Source organism: Neodiprion virginianus, chromosome 4 (genome assembly GCF_021901495.1).
Source record: "Neodiprion virginianus isolate iyNeoVirg1 chromosome 4, iyNeoVirg1.1, whole genome shotgun sequence".
Classification (NCBI taxonomy): Eukaryota; Metazoa; Arthropoda; class Insecta; order Hymenoptera; family Diprionidae; genus Neodiprion; species Neodiprion virginianus.
The window spans coordinates 28,216,402-28,238,256 of record NC_060880.1 but is presented as its reverse complement, the minus strand read 5'-3'; the positions used below and the strand labels follow the sequence as shown (position 1 = coordinate 28,238,256).

The following is a 21,855-nucleotide window of genomic DNA, read 5'->3' as shown; positions in this document are numbered from 1 at the left end:
TATGACAAGGCCTACATGTTTCAAGAAGCATCCTAAAAAAAGGGAAAAGGGACCTACTCACCTATGTTATTTCACGTGATCAAAATCTGGTAAAACTTTCTATCTCATAATCAATGTACCTGTTACGGACTGAAGAATACAAACATATTTATATGTTACAAATTAGGATTGTTGGGTTATAAAAGTTATTGGGCGCACTCAGTCCATCTGCATGAAACCATGTTTATTTAAACTTAAGGTTATAAAAGATTAGAGCGAGAAGCTATAAAACAAGTACCCTTTTCATAACATATTTGATTGAAATTTAAATAGTGTGCATGACCTAGTACACTGTTTCATCACCGGACTGTCGCACGAATTGCGGAACGTCTGGCAAGCCTCACTATAAATAGATAATAATTATGCTGAAAGGATCTCATGAAACGAACCTTCCAACCTACCCAAGGTGACTCTATGTCTTGTCTTAATCCTCAGTAGTCTCGATTTGAGCATGAAACATCCGCTGCACAATGTGCTCTCGTTATAATAGACTCTGAAAACCATGTGAGACACTGAACAAATAGTAATACCTAAACTGAATTCTCTATTGTCTACTCGAACAGGAATTACTCAACAATTATTTAACAATCATTATATACATATAAACTCAAAAACAGTGCTGAATAGAACCATAATTCTGCGTATTTAATTAATTGATACTATCACGGAAAAATAGGTATGTTCCAACTAGCAGGAGTTAAACAAACAGTTTCAACATCAAGAAACCAGCAAAGGAACACTTATTGACTTTATTTTTTCAGATAGAGTAAAATTGAGTAGCTGTCGAAGATTGTAACTCAATTTGCCCCATTTTAAATTGTAAGCGATGAAGCCATCGCATCAACACTGGATTGGAATCACGCTGTTCTACACTGGGACTGTCAGCTTTTCCCAAATATTCAGTTGGTTTTGTGGGGGGAAAGTTCCGACAATTCTGAAGACGCATTTGTAATTGGCCTGGCAACTAGAAGGTTAAAAGAAATGAATCAAAACACAATATATAGCAATGACAAGAAATTCATCTAATTAAATTCAGGATTGTGAAATGTCTTTCGATTAAACTTCTTAAAATGGGCAATTGGGTAGAATTTTCGTATGTTTTTACCTGAATATGATGGGCAAATAAAATCGGGCTCCAGAGAGGTAGTAGCTTGCTAAGTAAAGTGGATTGACACTCCAACAGTGCTTCCAATAAACTTAAAAAATGCAAGTTCACCATCTCTGCCAGCTGTAATAAGTTATATTTTATCGGTTAATTATATGAGAGTACTTCTTTTGATATATGCTTGATTTCCTAAGTTCTCTGTTGTTGCGATACCTACCACTTTAGAATGCGTCACAAGTTGGAGGACACAGGGTGTAACTTTACCCCAAAAATCAAGTAGTATACTCATTGTTACACTATGGGTTTCGCTAGTGGTCAAATTACGCTTAGAAACTTCTTCTAAATAGACAGTCCAGAGCTAAGCATGATAAATGTTTAGCACAGCGTTAATATGTATAATCATATAAATTCTGTAGAACAGCTGTTGGGTGACATAACTTACCTGGCACAAAATAAAAGTATGAAAAAGGGAAGACATGTGTAGTACTGAAGTTTTTGACTGCTCGGGGAAACCAGACAGTATAACTTGAATGTGGTCTGCAATATGGCAAGAAACTTCTTGAGGTATAGGTTGTGCAAATGGAGTCGGTGGCCCATGTATATGTGGATTGCCGGACCATGTATTACTGTTTCCATGAAGGGCAGTGTGGGTCAATGATCCTAATAGCAGCCAGGACAGAAGACGTACATGACCTATGCAATCAACGAACTCACGTGATCTAGAATAGGACATACAAGTAAGGCATTGATACTTAAGATGTTTAAAAGAATTCAGCCACATCGAATTTAGGTGAAAAATATATTACACTGAATAAATGTATAAGGATGATGATTACCCCTGTTGTAGAGTTGATGGTGGACTATAAAGCCAAGGTAAATATCTTGCTACTGCTCTGTTATCGCGACTATTCCCTCTGGTTATTTCTAAAGCTAAGTATTGTGCCAAGCCGCATTTTAGCATCCCTCCTAAAGTGTCTTCATTTAATCCGGCTTGAAGGCCTTTGCTGTAACTCTAAAAAATCGTAGCAGGCATAATATACGATTACTGGTTGATTGAGAGAACATTAAAATACTGAAAAAAATATTACAACTCCAGGAATATATTATTGTGGAAATTTTTTTTAATAATATTCTAGCAATAATTATTGTTCACATTAGAATATTGAATATCCTAAGAATAAAACTTGTTATTTCATTTATAATAAAACGTAAAGCAAAATCTCCTCTGTCTGGTAGTAAAAACAGTCTTGGAGTTATCTGTTACAATGTCAAAATTATTCTAATAGACAATATTTTAAAATTTATACCTTTACTTTACTCAGAGTATGAAAGTCGGCTAAAAAATCTAGAACATCTGATAGTTGGTTCCGCAAGGATTCAGATGAGTTTGTATTATAAATAGGCGATACATCTGCTTGAACATCTTCCATTGCAACGTTCATAGGTAACATACCTCCCACATCCTGTAATAGGACACATTATAGGATAACAAAATTTCTTTGAAAGGAAAAAAATTATGCAATCGCTGGATACGAATTGAATCAAAAAATAAAATGATTAACTCTGGCGATGCTGAGCGTACCTGGAGAATGAAGTGAATCAACAGTAAAAAGTTTGAGTCTGGAATCGTACTCTTGAATTTGATTGCCTGAACCAATTCAAAAACGACAGTTCGACTTAAAAAATGCTTGTCTCGGTCTCGCGTGAATCCACGATGACACAGGTAGCATAAATCAGTCAGATAATTGTACTTTAATATTGAATTCTGTATGGCGTAGCTGAGAACTTTTGAAAACGGGTCAAGCATTCCCTGAAAAACTTAGTTATTAATTATATTAGCTAAAATTAGAATCACTTTTCACATGATTATATTTTATTAACGGAATAACGAATGGAGAATCCTGTGGATTACAATATATTACAAAAAAAAAAAAAAAAAAAAAAACGATTCAAGGGGTGATTAATCAAAAAAGTATTGATTAAAATCATGTTACAACACCTTAAACTGCGGTATACCAGGAACTTTCAATACTGAAACCATTATTCTGAGTAGAGGAGTTATATCTTCGATAGAATTAAGTAGCAACACTAGTCTTCGGAATAGCCCATCAATTTGTGATAACAAGCCACCCCAAGTGGCAGCCCCAGGTCCTAAGCCTGCTTCTAATGGTAAACAATCGAGATAACAAGCAACGTTGTGCAGGATTGTTGGGAGTCGCTCCAAGGGAAGTGTTTTCTTTGTATTTAAACTCTGAAAGCAATGAAATCTCAATGGTGACTCTCACACTGTATCTTTCAAAATGCATTTACTGGAGACATTCTATAACGACAGCTTCAGATAAACTTTATCAAAACTGACGTTAGAAATAGGATAAATTGCTGTGTCTTATTAAATTTTTAAGTTGACGATAAATCAAAATAAGAACATGATACCTCTAATAACAGCTGTAGTGGAGCAATTGGGTTCAATTCGTTGAAATCTACCAAGGCTTGCGTTACACTTTTGAAGAACTGCATTCTCGTTGCCTCTAAGATAGGTATTTAGAATTAGAAATGCGTTACTTTCGATGCTAAATTCACAATTGTTCTTCACTTAGGTATAGTCTCACCATTAGTATGTGTCTGAAACATCTGTACGAACACACCATTTGGAGCTAACTGGTGCAAAACACATCTCAGAAATTGATGCGCTACGCTCACTGCTCCTCCAGGTAAATGCATGTTTGTCTCATTTTGCCACGGATACATGGCATTCAAAGCAACTCTGGAAAATGTTAATGCGATTTTAGTAATACACTTAATGTATAACACCTATACAACTAGTATAATTTATTGCGGTTGTAGCTTCGTGTCTAACGGTGTCAATCTCAAAGTGGACTTCACAGACAACAGAGCACTTATAATAGATATTACCATATATCACATCATCCTGGATATGAAAGTAAAAAGTAAATAAAAACTGAATCAACCTAGGGATATATTATTTACTAGTTATATTTGAATCAATCACGTATTTGAATGAGGTTTATGTTTGGTTTGAGAACTAAAATAAAGGAAAAAATGAATGCAATAAAATAAAAAATAGCCCACTCAAGTATTCATCACTACCTGTATAGAGTTGCATGCATGTGGTTCAAATGAAACTAACTTAGCGACAACGCTTAGAATTTCTGGAAGAAGTGGAGCTGCTAATGATGGCTCCCTGTGAATAAAGGTACCCAATGTAATTATGCATAGACCTAATTCTTCATCGCTGTACTCTTCTTTTACTGTCCCACATTCAGAACATCTAAACAAAGAATCATAATTATTAAAAGTAAATATATTTGCACATTTTTGAACTATTCGTTAATAATAATTTGTATATTACCTGTCATACACGCAATCATCTCCGATTCGAAATAGACTTTGCTTCAAGTTAAAATCTGCATGATATGCCTGTTGTAACACTGGATCCAAATTTGCTTGCACGTGTGGTCCAGGCCTGATGAGGAATAATTGAACACTACACTGATATTGCAAAGATCCTTCTAAAATTTATCAGTTACTTTGTGTGTGTGCAGAAAATGAAATTGGTTGGAACCAATAAATAACAACAAAACACATCTATTCACCAAGATTCTGGTCGTCGGATATTTCCAATTGAATGCTGTGTCATATTGAAAGGTGTTTTACGCATTTTCTCTCGTTGACTACGCAATAAATCTTCCATTTTTATTTTACGGTCATGCTCTAAAGACCTTAAAAAAGATTCTTCGATCACAGGAGGGGGTGACTCTAAAGCTACCTGCTTCGTTAATTTTCTGGGACTTGGGGATCTTGAGTGGATCTCAGTTGCGACTGGAGTTAATACTGAGGCCGAGGATGTCTGTAAAATCATAAGAGCATAAATCAACTCAACATATTTAGCAAATCGCCAATAACATTTATCCATCATAAAGAATCAGTAAGCTTCAAGTGAAAGTCATTCTCCGGATTTAAAGTAAATATATTTTATTGTTATGGTAAAGTAACAAAAAATGATACATCCATCTATCAATAACAGTTATGCGCACCTTGTTATCTGAAGAAACATTATCTCGCTTTGGATGTGGGCCATAACTAGAACTTTTTTTCTCAGGTATTGTCTTCTCATTTTGTTGATGACAAATATCTGCAAGTTTGATCAAGTGCGTAATAATATTTCAATTTACAAAATCTACCATTACAAAACATACCATCCGCTCCTGGCACACCAAGAACTTGCCATACACGTTCTATAAGGCCAGATATATTGTCTCGTTGTGGTCCAACGGGTAAGAGGCGTTCTGGTAATGGAAATTCCAATTGAGACATACTTCGCGGTGTTGTTACGTCACTCGAAATGCATGTTTCACTGTCTTGATCGAAAGAAGATCCTAAAGTAATTGTAGATACCAATCTTTATTTTTGAGTGTGATTTAAAATATAAGCAATGTCTGAAAGATTTTGTCATACTTACCCACTGTCAGTATATCCATCTTGGATAAGGGGGATTCCGGTGATCCATACGTTTCTTCACACATCAATACACGGTGAGTTGTACGTTGTCCTGAAATATTTTCCTTGCAGTAATTATAACTGGTCACACAATACAAATATTGATCGTAGAACTCAAAAATTTGACATACGTGCAACAGTACCAATGGGGAGCAATCGTTCCATAGTTGGTGTTACTATCTGTTGATGAGTAGAAACACTTTGCCATCGTGGCGCAATATTTTCACCATTCTCAGTGCTGGTAAGCTGTGATGACATTGAGCTAACGACAGGCGAACAAGACTGGTCACTGCCAAGTGGCTGACTGACAGCTGGCGTAGTTTGGCATATTGAAACAGGAGAAGTTATGGGTGTACTTTGGTCAACGTTTTTTTGCCGCCCAAATTGTTTTGGTATAGGTGAGACATGTGTTGCCTGCTCTGGTACAACTGTGGATACTCTTTCTTTGGTCACCACATCAGGTCTATAAGGTTCGACAAATATATTGTGTTTTTCACAGATTGAAATGCAAAGTGCTTCGGTATGCATCGAAAATATGGAGAGCAGCAAATTGTAGTAAGAACAAAACTGTGTGACTGTACCTATACGAATTTACAGATTGAGTTTTAGCTGTACAAAGATTAGGTACTCCAGTAGCTACAGCTATAGCACTTGCGAGTCCAGTTGAACTAAATGTTGGCTTGGTGGATACAACAGTGCCGTTTGAGCCAGATTGTGTTACTACTGTGGCTTTAGCTACTGAAATCGGTGGTGGCGTAGATTTATGCGAATGTTGTTGCCCAGATAATAATGAAGATGTGACCATCATCTTAACACCTTCATGTACGCCCCACTTCTTATGTGGCAGTCCACTATTTACCTGTTTTTATAACAGAGTATACACTAATATATCCTAAATTGTACTTATAGTCATATACATATATGATTGTGAATGCAAGAATATTGCTGAAAGAATGTAAATTCTTGCTAATAAGAAGTTTCTGCTCTTCAAGCACTGTGTATAAGGAGGACTATAATGTGTAGATGTCGTGTTTACCCTTTTGAATCCTTGCTTCCGATGAGAAGCCACTCACAGAGTCAGGGCAGCTAGGCGGTCTGGTGGAGTAAAGCTCCAGTCAAGCATCTCTAGACGCTAGGTTCGATTCCTGGCTCCGTCGCTAATTTTTCGAAATCACCAATTTTTCGAATTTACATTCTTTCAACAATATTCTTCTCGTAGAAAAATGATTTGCACATCCGCATATCATTCATTAGATGGCATTGGTTGTCTTACGTGGCTTCTCATCGGAAGCAAGGATTCAAAAGGGTAAACACAACATCTGCACATTATAGTCCTCCTTATACACAGTGCTTGAAGAGAAGAAACTTCTTATTCGCAAGAATATTGCATTGGTTTTGAAGAAAATCAGCTATTAAATACAATTCAATTCAGTAAAATCAAACCTGCAGTCCGTCATCTTCGCTACCGAGAAACCATGTTGGCCGATGTACAAGACCTTCATGTTTATTATGATGAACACTTTGTGCATCTAGTAACTTGTTTTTTTCAGTAGAACTAGAATGATCTATATCTGCAGCATGCACAATCATTTTACTCGTAGTAGCTACATTTCTGCCTACAACACCAGAACTTTCATCCATTTCACCAAGTGATCCACTGCTACTGCCATGAAGAGTGCAGTCCGATTTTGGGCTCTCTGGTATAGCCGCCAGTTCTGACTCCGTATCATCAGCGTTTATTGAATAACTGTAGAATAACCGCTTTTGAATCGTAAGTGTGTCATTTGAACGTTTCAGTGTTCGAAGTACCATACACTCTCGTTTGGTGCAAAACAAATTGAATATTTACAAATCAAAATTCTGTGTGACTACCTGGAGTGTTTATTTGGATATAGGCTGGGGGTTGTTTCTTCCCAGTGCGTTTCCATGGCATGCGATTGTGCATGATTTGTTCCAGGACTACGCTGATGCACAGAAATAATGGCTGACGAGACTCTTCCAGGTGGACTTTCTCCATCAAGTTCTGCAGTACATCCAGCTGCTAGGTCATGGTCTGCTCCAAGAGAAGGTTGAGATACGTCTACAACAAATATCAGTACATTCTTTACAATTAATTAAATACATCAATTATTTGTGAATTATGATTAATATAATTAGGAAGAACAAAGATTCAGTTGCGGTTCCGATTTCAGTGTTTAAGTTGAGCCATGATATATAAGATCGAATTATTAGATGAGATCAAAATAACCTCGCGATCTTGATGGAGGTCCTCCCATAACGACAGTAGCTGGAATTCGCCTGCATTGATGATGTTGAGTATCCAAAGTGTTTAAAACTATTTTGATCAAAGACTGAAGTTGGCTACACCACGGTTGCTGTCCATATTGATACTGAAAGTAACATAAATTTTAATACATAATGCTGGAAGACTGGACCGCCCCTTTATTTAAAAATAAACTAGCCATGCAATATATGTATTTATAGTACATGTAGATCAGTCTTTCAAATAAATACCTTGTATAATAAAACCAGAAGTGACATCAACCATGTTCGTCTAATATGTGGTTCCAAATACCAGAGACTGTAAGTTGGAGGTTGATGGTCAACAGCAGGTACACCCTGGGGAGGACATGGACAATGCTGCAATACGGCAAGGACAGGAGGTACCATTATCCATCCCATAATATGATTTTGATCAAGAAGTTGCGGCAGATTTGCAATAAAGACATTGAATACTGGTGACACTCTGTAAAAAAAATAATTATCACATTAGTTCAAAATGACAAGGTATTACTCACGAATTCAACTAGGCATAACGTATGTAAATGTGCATCACTAATACACTGGCCACTTCACAAATTCCAATGCTGAAACTCAAATTCACGCATCTATGGTTGTATTCATTAATCAGTCATTATAGTCGTACAGAATACCTGAGACGTTGCGGAGAGGTGTGAAATGTTCGGTCCAATTGATTATATCCAAGAAGAAGGTAAAGATGACGCAATATAATCCCTTGCGTTTTACATAATGGTTTTTCATCGGTGGGAAATGCCTGTTGATGTAATATTACTTTATGTTATTAAAATGAAAATCTTTGTTATTTTATCTGTTAGTTATATTCACTATTCAACTTTATATTGTATTCAGGCTACTATTTATTGATTTATTTTTTCAGAAGGTATGACTCATTTACAGATACTCCGTCAACTACAGTCACTACATGTTACTTTACTTGACATGTTTCATTCGATTAGAGATGAGTTCGAACGATTGACAAGCTCTGTGAGAAACGATAATTACTTGATCAGCTCTGGAGAGGAACTGCATGAGAAGAAATACAAGTAAGTGGATAGTTTCTTTGTCAGACTCTTCCAGATCAATGACCTTATGGATGAATCCAGGTAAGTTTGCGCCCTCCTCAGCTACGTTCAAAGAATGAATGTGACCATCTGAAAATTACATTTCTTCAAACATTCCGGATTAAATCCAATCCAGACTCATTACAAAGATTAGAATAACAATATCCCATTAAAAAAGTTGACAAGTGAATAATGAAACATTTTTAAACATCTTGTTCAATCCAGATCTAATTAAACTCTACTGCTATCCACACCATTGAAATACATGCAGGGCATGCAATAGTTAACAAATATCACAAACTTCGAACTTGTTACTAAAATTGAGAAAGTGTATCAGTTTAAGACAAATATTTGGTGACATGCCCTTGCAATCTACAGTTTATCAATCTTTTAGATCTAATTCTAATTTTTATTCAATTTTAGACAATTATGCCTAATTATTATATTAATATAGTAACAATTTAATTATAATAAGGGATTACATTTTATGTCTTCAAAACAATTACTGCATCTACGTGCTAGGTATCCAAGGTATTCCAACATGTTGCACAACAACATACAAATATTCACTTCGAGGGCAATTAACTAAATACAAATATCCCATACCAGTAGACACAGTACTGAGCTACCAAATTCTGACTGTCTCTCACTTGAGATATGCTAAGAAATGCGAGAGTGGTCAGAATCCTGCAACCGAATTATACATAGAATAACACGGAGCTTGCACAAGTAACAAATATAAAACGATTTTAAGAGTTCAAATACATCGACAAATACCTATTCAACAATAAAACCTTCCACCAGTACCTTTGAGAAACAATTTAAAAAACAGTAAATTTCTTCATTGATTTCTTCATAGTTACATACTATTTACTGCAGTGACTGCAGATAATAAGTTTAGAGAACAAGAATAAGCTTAAGGTAAAGACGTATGTAAATCATCTTCACCTAATTTCGTTCAATGAAAAACTATAACTTGATTGTGCTCAATAGCTTATCACGTGCTCCCAGCATACCAGTAACTATAAGTAATAGAGATAGGATGAAATTATATAAACTTATTCTGTGCTTCAAGTATGAACTGACTAGCATTGACAGTTTCCAGTTATTAACAAACGACAGAAACGAGCAGTTTATGTTCTACGAATAAGTGGGAATTGCAAACCTTTTAATATCTCAATTCAAACGTTTTGAGGGACATACATACACCCAGCTTGTATATTGATATCAGTAACACCTACGCAGACACTACGCTACCTGGGATACTGTTATTAGGTGGGGTGGACCCCAGCAACTGACCCAATCCAAACCTGGAGCTCTTGCGCTTTAAGATAGGCGCCGAGTACTGCCGGCTGTACACTTTCTCTTTCTCTGGGGAGGTGACACATACACATAGATGGTGAAGTAGGGTGAAGTGTTGTAAGGTGCGAAGAAAAACAAAGTCACACTTATTAATTATTTTTCTCAGCAACTATTTTCGACATTACTTCTTTTGTTTACTTGAAACCCAAATACCTTTCCATATTTAAATACTAGCTCTCTCCTCTGTATAATATCAAGTGAAAATTAAACTACAAATACGTATACAGCACCATTTGCAAATCTATAAACCCCTGAAATTTTGTATCAAGAAATACAAAAATTATAGGATATATAATTATCTCTGAAATAGAGGAATAGCACTAGCTTGATCATAATAGGGTACTACAGTTGACGAAGGTTTCTAATAATCCTTAGCTGTTTTGGGAGTTAACGTAACTATCTTAATTCAACATAATTAAGTGATTGCACAAAACTCAAGTTACTATATGTTTTTTTATTCCTACTCGTGATTTTTGTAATATAAGTTTGCCTAACGAAAACAGTTATTTACTAATATAAAATTAACTCGAAACTTACCCTTCAAAGTTTTATACAAACGGTACTTTATGATTAATATATTCAAGATTGGTAAATTGGATTGCAATTGCTAATAAGCTTGATATAATTACCATACCTTGTTTCGTATCTTGACGCGGAATTGTGGAAGCTGGTGCAGACATTGTACGTTTATATGGCCATTTCGTACCAAAACTGGCACTCAGAGTTTTCACCAAGCTTGTACTACTACCATCAGACAGGGAAAGAGCTTCATGTGCTCGATGTAGCTTTCTGATGAATATTTCACTATTTAAATCGGTATTCCTTAGATCTTCAAAAAACAAAAAATAGACACACTTTAAAAGATTTAAAACATAAACTATAAAATTATAATTACAAAATACAAGGCGTTCTTTGTAATCCAACCCTCATTTAAGTTTCAACACTGGTTTACAATATCATAGAATATTGTTACTCACCACGAAGATATGCTATATCTCCAGCCTTTTCCAAATTTATTTGTGCTTCCAGATATAGCGTATCAAAACGATTTAAGAAGAATTCCCATGTGAGAATTCGCCTATCACTGAGACTATTATGTAATTGATAGAGAGATTGAAGCACCATGGGTCGATCTACTATAACCGAATCGAATTGCGTCTCGAGACAAAATATCAGAGACTGTAAATTACATACATTTAAAAGTTGTGCAATTCAGTATAAACATACTTAAACAAAATTTAAGGTAAGATGACTTACCCTTATAGCAGTGTCATGTATTGTGCCCAGGTATAATGTTGCACGTTGTGCAACGTGTACATTATTATCATCCATGCTGGTAATTAAATAGCAGAAAGCGTTTGTAAGGGCTGCTTGCAAGCTTGGATTACCTCGTAGAGGCGTTGAATCCATAAATCTGGCTATTAAAGTTACTCGCTCAACTGAAAGAATGTTATAAATACATGAAAACTGACAAGGAGCTCATTTGGAAAATGTGTTGTATTCTCAGTGTCAAATATCTTGAGTTACCAGCAACAAATCTAACGCGCCAATCGCAACTATGAAATTCTTCCTGAATGAGGTGCCAAAATGTGTCAGCTCCACAGGGAAGTGTTATGCAATGTAATAACAGTGGTACTGTTACCTGAGCAATGTGAGAATGTTCCGCATTGCATAATTCCCAAAGACTAGAATTTTATTCAACACATAGATTCATCAACTAGTAATTAATAATATAATACAAAAGTTAATTTTTGATGTAAAGTAGATGATTAAAATTTTTAAAAATTGCAAAATTATTGCAAACTCTAATTATTGTATTAAACTCACGTTTTAATGAGCAAATTTTCTTGACACCATATGAAAAAACCTTGATGATCTTTAACTGCGGTGTTGAAAGCATCTCCGTGCAAAACCATGATATTCAAACATTGCAACATGTAATATAATATGTCCGGCTTGTCAATAGCTATTAATTCCTATAAAGGGGTTAAAAAATTATAATTACAACATTGAAGCTCAGGCTAGAATAGCTTTAGATACAAGTAAAGGATAGTATTAAAAATTAATTGTGTTACACATGATAAAGCTTTCATATGGCTCTTTAAAATATGAGTTCACACTGTTTACTCTCGAGTAACGACGATGTACAGACTCAGTTCAAAAAAACTTGGTTATTGATGAAAAAATTTACAATCCAACTAATACTTTTAGATGAACTCTTGAAACTAGAAAAATTATTGCATTTTACATTGTAAGTTCAAGCAGTATGATGTGACTTCGTATTGAGAAATGGGAGGAGGGGACTCTCTGCATTTCAGAAATGTTTCAAATTTGAAAATAGTTTACAATAAAAGTGAGATATGAATTTTCAGGATTGAAAGTGCAAAAACAATAAATGAAAGTAGTCCATGTGGGCCCTCAATAAAATTAATAATTGTGAAAGTTATGAAATTCGTTCAGCAATACCTTCAAAAGTTTATGGATGTACTGAAGCTGTTCTGGCAAATCTTCTATTGTGAATCTGAACTTGCCCACTGACGTGTGCCAAAAGTCATCTAACTCATTATCTGGGCTGGTCATCACTGGTTGATCATTTTCCCCCACAATCTGAGGCTTTGCTATACTGACAGTTGCAGTAGCTGTGCAATAACAATTAAAAATTGTATCAAGTGACGCTAAGGTATCACAGATAAATATGTAACAATCTCTATAGTTTCAAATGAAATTTCACGAATTTCGAGTATCTTCTTGAATATTTGATGTATTTAACTTACCCACATCTGTTTCAGAAAGCGTAACAGCTCTCGCTACTGCTGACATAACTCTTTCAGCTGGAATAATAGCTGTCAAATCAAGCTGCTCCGAGACTGTTTCTACAGTGGCTGTCATAATCTGTTCAAAGAACTGATATAAACAATCAAAATACCCATCCACTGACCATAGGATAATTTCATATTTAAAATGTAAAGAAAAAATCAATTAATTTGAAATCACTCATTTTCATCGAAGATGAATATGATCTGCTAATACGTCTTTACCTAGCATATAACATAATACTATATAACACTATGCTTTCAAAATATTTTTATCACTAAACAAATTCTAACGTATACTACTACCATAATTATTTTTACCATGTCTAACACAACATCTGAAAATCTAAAGAGGGCTATGAAAGATAATTATTATACCTTGCTAGTGAATTACAATGTAACACGCTTTACATAAATTTGATTTCAATAGACTACTCTCTTGAAGTGAATGAAAGTATTATTCTAATAGGTATGTAGTAAACACAGATATACATACAGAACATACGTGAGGCATATGTACAAGGACGCCTCCCACAGAGTGCAGTTCTGGTACTGGCATGGTGATTACAACATCAGGCTTACTGTCGGATTTTTTATCTGACTCCGGCGGACTCTTGCGCCCGTGATCTTCTGCAGCTTCGTCAATAACTGCCTGCAAAATTTGCATAACAATAATCAATTTTTCATACATCTCAATTCATTTTGTTTGAAATAACCGATATAGCAGCTTGAGAGTAATAATATAAGTATATTGAAAAAAAAATTATTTTTTAAAAATCACAATGACTTACGTCTGGTGGATAAGCTGGATTTTCAGGTGCCATGTATGTAACTAATTGCAAACATAGCTGATGCCAAATAACTCTCGATTCGCAGTAAGTACACTCATTGTCTGTTAAACAAGAATGACTTCCACTCCAGGTTGCAGCCACCATAGATTTCATAAGACCACAAGCATCTCTACATACCCAAGTATTAATCCCTGTATGTTTATCGATATCTTGAAGTTCCATCTGTAAAGGAAAATAGTATTGAAACTAGTAACCTACATGAAAGCCAAGATATCTGGATATCATACAAACACATGTTGAAATTCGTACAATTTAGTTGTAGAAATGATTGACTACAGTGGTTACGCTCAAACTGTAAGAGTATTAATTTTTCAATACCTGTTTCAATAGTACATCTAACATAAGTATACAGCATGACAGATTTAATTCAGTATCTGTAGTGAATTCCATATGGCGTGGTATCGGTATTATGTCATCAGACAGTGGTGTTGTATTTCCAGAATCGTCTTCAACGACCGGAGCTATATTTTTATTACAAATTATCACACATTAACAATCGATCAAAAGATAGGTGAAAATAATTTGTTTCATTTCCATGTTTGCTCACATATTGTGCTCCTATTGTATGTTACATCGCAGGGTTTTGATGATTCGGCAGACTTATCTGTATCACTCTGAATGGTTGCCTTCATTACTTGTACACCGTCGCCAAACATTGAGAATAACTGGGTAAGTGGAATCATTATTTCAAGCATTGTTAGAATTTGAAGCCAATTAAGAGCTTGCTCTTGAACTTTCGCTGTTGTATTGACAAATCTTTTAGCCACAAAGTTATACATCTTCTTAGCATCGAAACCAAGTGGGCTCATATCTGGATCCAAGATTTTGCTGTAAAAAAGATAATACAACCCAAAATTGTCCTGAACTTGTTTTTAAATGACAATCCATTGTTCACCTGGTAATATCAAGACAGTACTTCAATTTTGATCCCAAAGTTTGAAAAAGTATTCGTAGTAGTTAATTGTTATCCAGATTATCTGGAGTTATAATTCTATGCAGAATGTACTCGTGAATTCGTATTAAGATGTTATTCAATAGAAAAGTATGCAATACCTAGAATTCAATAGAAAAGTTGCATACCATAATATAATTTTCAGTTCATTGAGTTCCTTTTCTGGCACATCATTGACCATGGCTTCCATCCAATGCGGCATTACATAATCCCAAATTTCAGGAGTGATCACCTCATAAGGAACGAGGCAAAATAATCTGTTTAAACCATCTTTCAAATGGGATGTTCTAGATGCCAAAGTTTCCCTGGGTCATAAAGAATTTTTAACAGCAAATCTTCTGTAGTCACTTATGTAGGCACACAGTATATATGTAATGATGAATCTTCATATCAAACATTTACACCTGTTACATACCAGTGTCCTCCGACTCTCACATAGTCTGTAGGATGAGGAAGCAGGCAAGAAATAAATACTTCATAATGTGTCTTAGCAATTTCAGACAACCAGCCACAAACATAGTCAGTTTTTAACTTTTCCAAAGTGCTTTCAGCTTGACCTAGAAAAAGCACAATCTCAGTATTGATGAAAAAATTACTGGTAAATTTATTCGTGTGTAACTTTGTAAATTTAAAAAAAAAATTATCATTGTTTAGTGTAGATCCAGATTAAATTATCTATGTCAACTATAGTTGACCACTACTACTTTGATGCATAGAAAGTTTCAATTAAACGCCTGTTTGATTTAACCACTTTTTAACACTAATATAAAAATATGTTCGAGTTTGTACTGAATTTTAATGTGAATGAAATTAACATTACTCATTTAAAAACTACGTAAAGAGGTAATGTAAAGTAATCAGAGAAATTTTCATCTAACATTAATATTGCTGACGCATTCCCATAATCTGTGTGTATTTTCGTTCAATATTGAACCGTGAAATCTAAACAAAACACCTCAAAATTATATTGAAATGTTAACGAACTCTGGGACCCAGACCATTCTATGCATCAAATGCTAGTTATATATATATATATATATATATATATATATATATATATATATATATATATATATATACATACATACATATACATACATAGTTATATATATATATATAGTAATGACTAGCTATCGTCCTATTTCTACCAATAATGTGAAATGTTAAATTACCAACAGAAAAGATAAGATGCATAAGACTTTTTTTAGTACCATCAAAGGAGTAAGCAGTAACATGAAACCAATGAAATAGCATTGACAATAAACGGCCGAGAATTTGGACGGGTGTATCCTGATTCGGTGTGCAGAGTCCCACGAGCAGCCATACTCCATATCGACCCAATAGTTGCCGTTCCTCCAAACTAGCGGGATCAGCGCCTTGACCACCTTGACCAATGCCAGTTCCTGAGAACCCTGTCCCTCCTTTATTAGTATTAATTTCCAACGAATCTTTGTTACTATCCATACTTAGCGGTTCAGCCTCCTTAAGCAGGCTGTAAAAAGACAGAAAACTGATGATGAAATAGTCTAACTGCTGTCTGAAGATGCATCTGCTGACATGTATCTGGATCTAATGTATCGATCACATAGATTAGTTACTAACTGAATTTACATTTTAAACGTTCCACCAGAATATTTATAGATTTTTCAAATGATTAAGTTTGATATTCACACGTTTACAACAGAATTTCCCAAGCAAATGATTTTCCATTCGAAAATAGCACAGATATTGACTATTAATATTCTGAAGGACGATTGTCAGGCCTCTTTACAACGCAAATTGAAAATATTTTTCTCTTTTTCCAATTCACAAGGCAAAAACTATAGTTTCTAGTAAATCATTATTCAATATCAACGTCCCTAACACAATATAAACCTATATGTGCATTAAAGGAATTATCACAAAGACTTTGCTATCCAATATACTTGTCAGACGGTACAGCTCCAGACAATGAAAAATATGATTGACAAATTGCTCTAAGAGAGCTGAAATGATGCTACTTAAAATCATGTAGAACTACAAATATGATGCAAATATCCGAAAGTATGAAAAGTTATGTACAATAGAATTAAAGACAGTAAAATAATGAAATTTTTTAGTTTCAGTAATTCTGCTTCATTAGATATTTGTGTGTGAGATACAATTTCAGAATCTAAGCGTAACGTTCAACCAAAAATTCCGATCCAATAGACCAGTACGATACACAATGCAGGCAAACATATATATTTTGACAACTACTCATGATAGAAAGCCAACATCAAATTCACGAAAGTAATATAATAATAACTTAGAACCCACGCAACAGATACTACATCTATAATTTCAAGCTGTAGAATACAATTTACAATCATTAACCAAGTTTGCAGGAGTGTGAAACTGGAGAAATTTCATATCTCCAAACATGCAGAGCACCAATTATTAATGAGGATTTTTTTGCAAACAGAAAGATTTGTAACATGCAATGAATCTAGGATATAGAAATGACAAGATATGTTAGAAAATTCTATATTAGAAAAATGCTCAGAACACTAACATTATACTGGATTAGCATATTCCTATGAACACGCTATTTAGGCAACGAGTGTTTTGTTTGTGTGCACGTGCGTGTGCATGTGCAGGATAGATGCACATAATTAAGATGTGTATGCTTGTATAAATAAATATATAAATGCTGAATGTGATACCTTTAGTGCTGTTTGTGATTAAAAAAAAAATTGGAGAAAACTGGTTTTACCTAAGAAATCCTTTCGTTGCTTTGACCAACCAAAAATTGGACATCGAACACCCATTCATATTATGTCAACGTAATTGCGTTAAAATAGAAGTGTTAGTTTCGAGTGTTATTTGCGTGATATGTGATGTTTATTATACCTGGTTTAGAAAGCATGAATGAAATCATGTAATCTCCATTCACCATATTTGGCAAAGTAAGCCCAGGAGCAGCACTTGTAGTAGGCTTCATTATTTTTAACTTGCAATGCGATTACTGTGACAATTTAAATATTTTCTGGACATTACATAAGTTCAGTGAGCAACATCAAACATTTTATTGACAATGCAATCATGCTATGTGTTACATGGATCTAATGATTTGATTTTCAAAACGAATTTTGTGCCACGTTGTATGTTGCCTATAACAAATCAACAAAAAGCAATCAAGAACCAAGTAAGCGATTGCTATCATTTTAAATCAGAATAACCAAGTTTATTTTGTGTAACAATATGTGCCACTAAAGGTAAGGCAATCCATAAGTTGACAAAGTTGAAATAGATATTGTCAAACGGAACACTGATTTTAAAATTACGTGTTACTAACAACTGGAATTGACACAGTTCGATCACAAGTTAGAAAATATTTCGAGATACACTGTTCAATTTTCGTGGTTTTCATAATCTTAACTTTAACACACCATCCATATGTATATTATAACCGGGAAACGTTCCGTTACATCAGAAATTCAATCGGTTAGTTACTTGGTTGAAAAAAGTTAAATTTAAAATTATATAATGAAAGCAATTCTGACCTGACAATAGCCTGGACCATATACGTCTGCATCTGTGAATCCATGTGTGATATATGTGGCAATGCAGTATGGAAAACATGATCACCACCTCGACGATTGTTATGTCGAATATTATGACATTGTTGGCAGTAACGAATCGGATGATTTCCATTATAGCTTGCGCATTCCGTAGAAAAGCAAACGCTTATGGCTGCCTTATCAGTTGCCCTACAGTTCTAAAAAAAAGTCAAATCAGAGCAGAATTATTATTTTAGAAAAATACACCATATGATATAAGTCGAGGAATTTCTTACGCTAGACCCATTGCATTGTATACCATATTTAGTTACCTTATTCTCGCAAACCATGGATACTTGTTGCATTGGATGAAGAATATCATAAAACATTTGATTCGGATGTTCACGATGAATTTCATTGGCACACTCTATGCACAAGTAAAGTGGAGGTGGTGAATCAGTTGCAAATGTAATTGAAATGTAATGATCATAGCAAACTTTTCCAGCTTCGGCATTACCAGCATTTGGGCACATGTCTCTTTGGCATACAAATGGAGTCAAGTCGTCTAAAATAAAATAAAAATGTTAAGTATGTCATACATAAAAATTAACATATATTTGACTCATCCATAGAATAGATAATTTATTTTTTAAATAATTTGAATAATTATAATATCAATGAAAAAATGCTGTGGATGAATGACTAACTTGTAAATTTCATCAATACAGCACGGCGATCAAACAAATTTGCATTGAAGGTTGGCCAGTAATAGAATAAGAGTTTTGCAGCAGATGCACGAGCAGGAGCTGTCCCATATGCAATTACGCATAATATGTCTTTTACCACTCCAGGTTTCAATGCCATTAAACATTCTAATAACTGACAATGATGTGCTGAAACCCATTCGAGACAGAAATAATTATAAATGTCATTCAAGTAAATTTATCAGTGAGAATTTAAACAGGAACTAAAATACTTGATGCAATAGTTGTATTGATATCTTTGACGATATTTCATGATTTGTCACCAAATTAAAGAAAGTTCCTAATATCTCAGTTCATATTCCTATTTCATAAGTAAATCTATGAGTTTGAATGCTACTATGCATTTACGTTAAGTAAGCATTAGGTATTAGACCTAAAATTTGATAAAATCCTATAATTTTGGAAAGTACTCACCAGGATTATTTGAGTACTGGAACACCGTCATGATGACAGCAGAAACAGATTGACTAGCATAGTTTTCTGTTCCATCTTCAATTTTGCGTGCTAAATAAAATCAGATTAATCAGCTAAACTATTGAAAACATCAACTTTTTCCAGTGAATTTTGAGTACATTAGTTCTAAAGTTTTGCAGCCTGCTACATTATCGATATCGGAATTCTTCAAAATTACTTGAAATGGAAGTACTGGTGTAGTATGTCGAATCTTACAAAGGTATTACAAAAGGATAAATTTTCACAGATTAGAAATAAGATTTTGTTATTTCTGTGTGGAAAAACATAATTTGTTGGATCGGCAAATTTTAGTGTTAACATTGTCACAGCAAGAAAATTTGTTGCAATAGCAAGAATTTTGCAACTTTGACTAACTAGTTTGTTACATTGGAACTCCACTTGGCTATACTTGCAGAAGCTTCACTGACAGAGTGAAAGTTTTTGCATCGACAGCTAAGATTCTTACTGTCATTACATTAACACCAAGAATTACTGGTCTATCGAATTATTTTTGTCCGCGTGAAGCAGATTACAGGTAAAAAGACTTACTAATTGTGAAGGGTAGAATATAGAAACAGAGGTAATTCACAATCTCCTGATGCAGTTCAACTGGTAGAACGGATATAGCACTTGCTGTTAGATATGGCAAGTTGTCTACAAGATCGTGTTCCAAAAATGGCAATAAACAACACAAGCATTGCAGTATTGCCTGGCCAAATGCTGTTAAACACAAATCAGTAGAGATATATATCAATTTATTTTTTAGCACGTTTGAATTATAAATATTCCACCATTCTTTCATAGATATTACAGTGATATTTCAATAGAAAAAAAATGAGTAAGTGGTTATACTTTCATAGTTCAATAGCAAATGACCTGTTGTTACAGGGTAAATTGACATGATATGACTTTTACTAACATTGCAGACCAATGTGCACCAGGGGAACAACATCCATGAGCTGCATCACTGCATTGTAGAGCTGTTTATAATCCAAGTTTGGATACAGTGCCATTCTCTGTGAATCAAACTCTTGTGATTTTATCATTTCTAACGGAGAATCAGGAACGTCTTTGAGGAGGGCTGAAATCGACAGCAAATATTGGTATGAACAATGAAAGTTCAAACTTGTACAACATTCGACCAACAGGGGTATACTTACAAAGCAATGTTTGAGAAAAGTATTTTATGGTATTAGTCATGTCGAATCCTGAGGGAGTTGGCTGAATCGCGTGTAGGAGTCTTTGATGGTAATCGTGAAGACTCGAGAGCTTTAGTGTGTCTGTAAAATAGCACTAAAATTACAGTACAGTTCATGTGTAAGGATATTTGTACCTTAAATTGGTTTTGTGTTTACGTTGTACGTTTAAATGAATCTGTTGAAACTATTAATTGCACGAACGAACATGATCATGAAATACTTGGAAAATTCGATATAACATAGAACGATTATACGCACATGCAGCAAATTTCGTCCCCATTTTAGAGTTGTAACAAAATTGCTTTCGGTAAGATTAATATCGCTTCTTAATATACATCATTCTTGAACAACGCATCGCATGGACCCGAGTATCCGACGTATTGATCCTCCGAACTCAGATACTCTTTAATCTGAAAGCGATGTTCCGTGCTCATCTCGACCGGACAACAGCTGATGCGCTACACTATATTAGTTGTACCTTCGGTTAAAGCATTGTACGGCACTACCGCATTTGCATAAAAATGACTTAAAACGCTTAAAAAACACTTATGTCATTTCATCCGGTCATATTCGGGTTAATCACTCGGTTTTATACACATGAGTTTCGCACGTTACGTTGACAGATCTACGAAAAATTAAGCGCACGCGCCAAACTCCGATGGTCATCGTAACTCCAACGAACCACGGTTCAAGAATAATCTGCTGCCTACAGCCAACTAGGTAGAATACCATGCGTTACCAGAGAGAAACCTGCGTTACATCCAAAGTATATTATGGAAATGTTTGAGCAAATCGGAATGTGGGGCGGTAATTATTCCGATGAAAAACTTTTGATTCTGAACCCAACCGGCATCCGAAGTCGTTGCCTCTTGTTTTATCGTCTGAATAAAATATTAAAGCGTGTATTACACTGCTT

At 34.8% G+C, this 21,855-nt stretch overlaps 1 protein-coding gene across 12 annotated transcripts; it reads right to left on the bottom strand.

Annotated features, from left to right (window-relative positions):
* Nucleotides 1–206: 206 nt before the first annotated feature.
* LOC124302264 (protein unc-79 homolog) lies at nt 207–21,844 on the bottom strand. Of its 12 annotated transcripts, XM_046758222.1 has the most exons (48): nt 21,198–21,824; nt 20,901–21,020; nt 20,660–20,821; nt 20,290–20,460; nt 19,702–19,791; nt 19,231–19,416; nt 18,856–19,088; nt 18,527–18,741; nt 16,469–16,494; nt 16,175–16,414; nt 15,418–15,559; nt 15,131–15,307; nt 14,598–14,878; nt 14,369–14,511; nt 13,991–14,212; nt 13,696–13,851; nt 13,161–13,290; nt 12,853–13,025; nt 12,214–12,362; nt 11,914–12,071; nt 11,644–11,825; nt 11,364–11,565; nt 11,021–11,215; nt 10,282–10,395; nt 8,966–9,114; nt 8,596–8,717; nt 8,177–8,408; nt 7,911–8,052; nt 7,535–7,742; nt 7,106–7,409; nt 6,244–6,521; nt 5,794–6,125; nt 5,625–5,714; nt 5,362–5,541; nt 5,200–5,297; nt 4,759–5,012; nt 4,515–4,628; nt 4,293–4,433; nt 3,754–3,908; nt 3,578–3,672; nt 3,144–3,395; nt 2,727–2,954; nt 2,452–2,607; nt 1,981–2,156; nt 1,587–1,863; nt 1,362–1,502; nt 1,145–1,267; nt 207–1,003 (listed from the first exon to the last, which is right to left on the bottom strand). In XM_046758222.1, exons 1-48 carry the CDS (start codon nt 21,217–21,219, stop codon nt 797–799), a joined length of 8,343 nt encoding a protein of 2,780 aa, XP_046614178.1. In that variant the 5' UTR covers nt 21,220–21,824; the 3' UTR covers nt 207–796. The 12 variants fall into 12 exon arrangements, with proteins under 12 accessions (XP_046614178.1, XP_046614169.1, XP_046614173.1 ...); XM_046758213.1 differs by having other exon boundaries at nt 16,175–16,494; XM_046758217.1 differs by having other exon boundaries at nt 13,161–13,278; nt 16,175–16,494.
* Between the last annotated feature and the right edge of the window lie 11 nt (nt 21,845–21,855).

Excerpts from the sequence above, each read along its gene's own strand:
- LOC124302264 (XM_046758213.1), bottom strand. The coding sequence starts at position 21,219 with ATGGGGACGAAATTTGCTGCAT. Across the intron at positions 15,308-15,417 it reads GTGAGAGTCGGAGGACACTG|GGAAACTTTGGCATCTAGAA; the intron begins GTATGTAACAGG and ends TTTATGACCCAG. Across the intron at positions 1,864-1,980 it reads CCATCAACTCTACAACAGGG|ATCACGTGAGTTCGTTGATT; the intron begins GTAATCATCATC and ends GTCCTATTCTAG.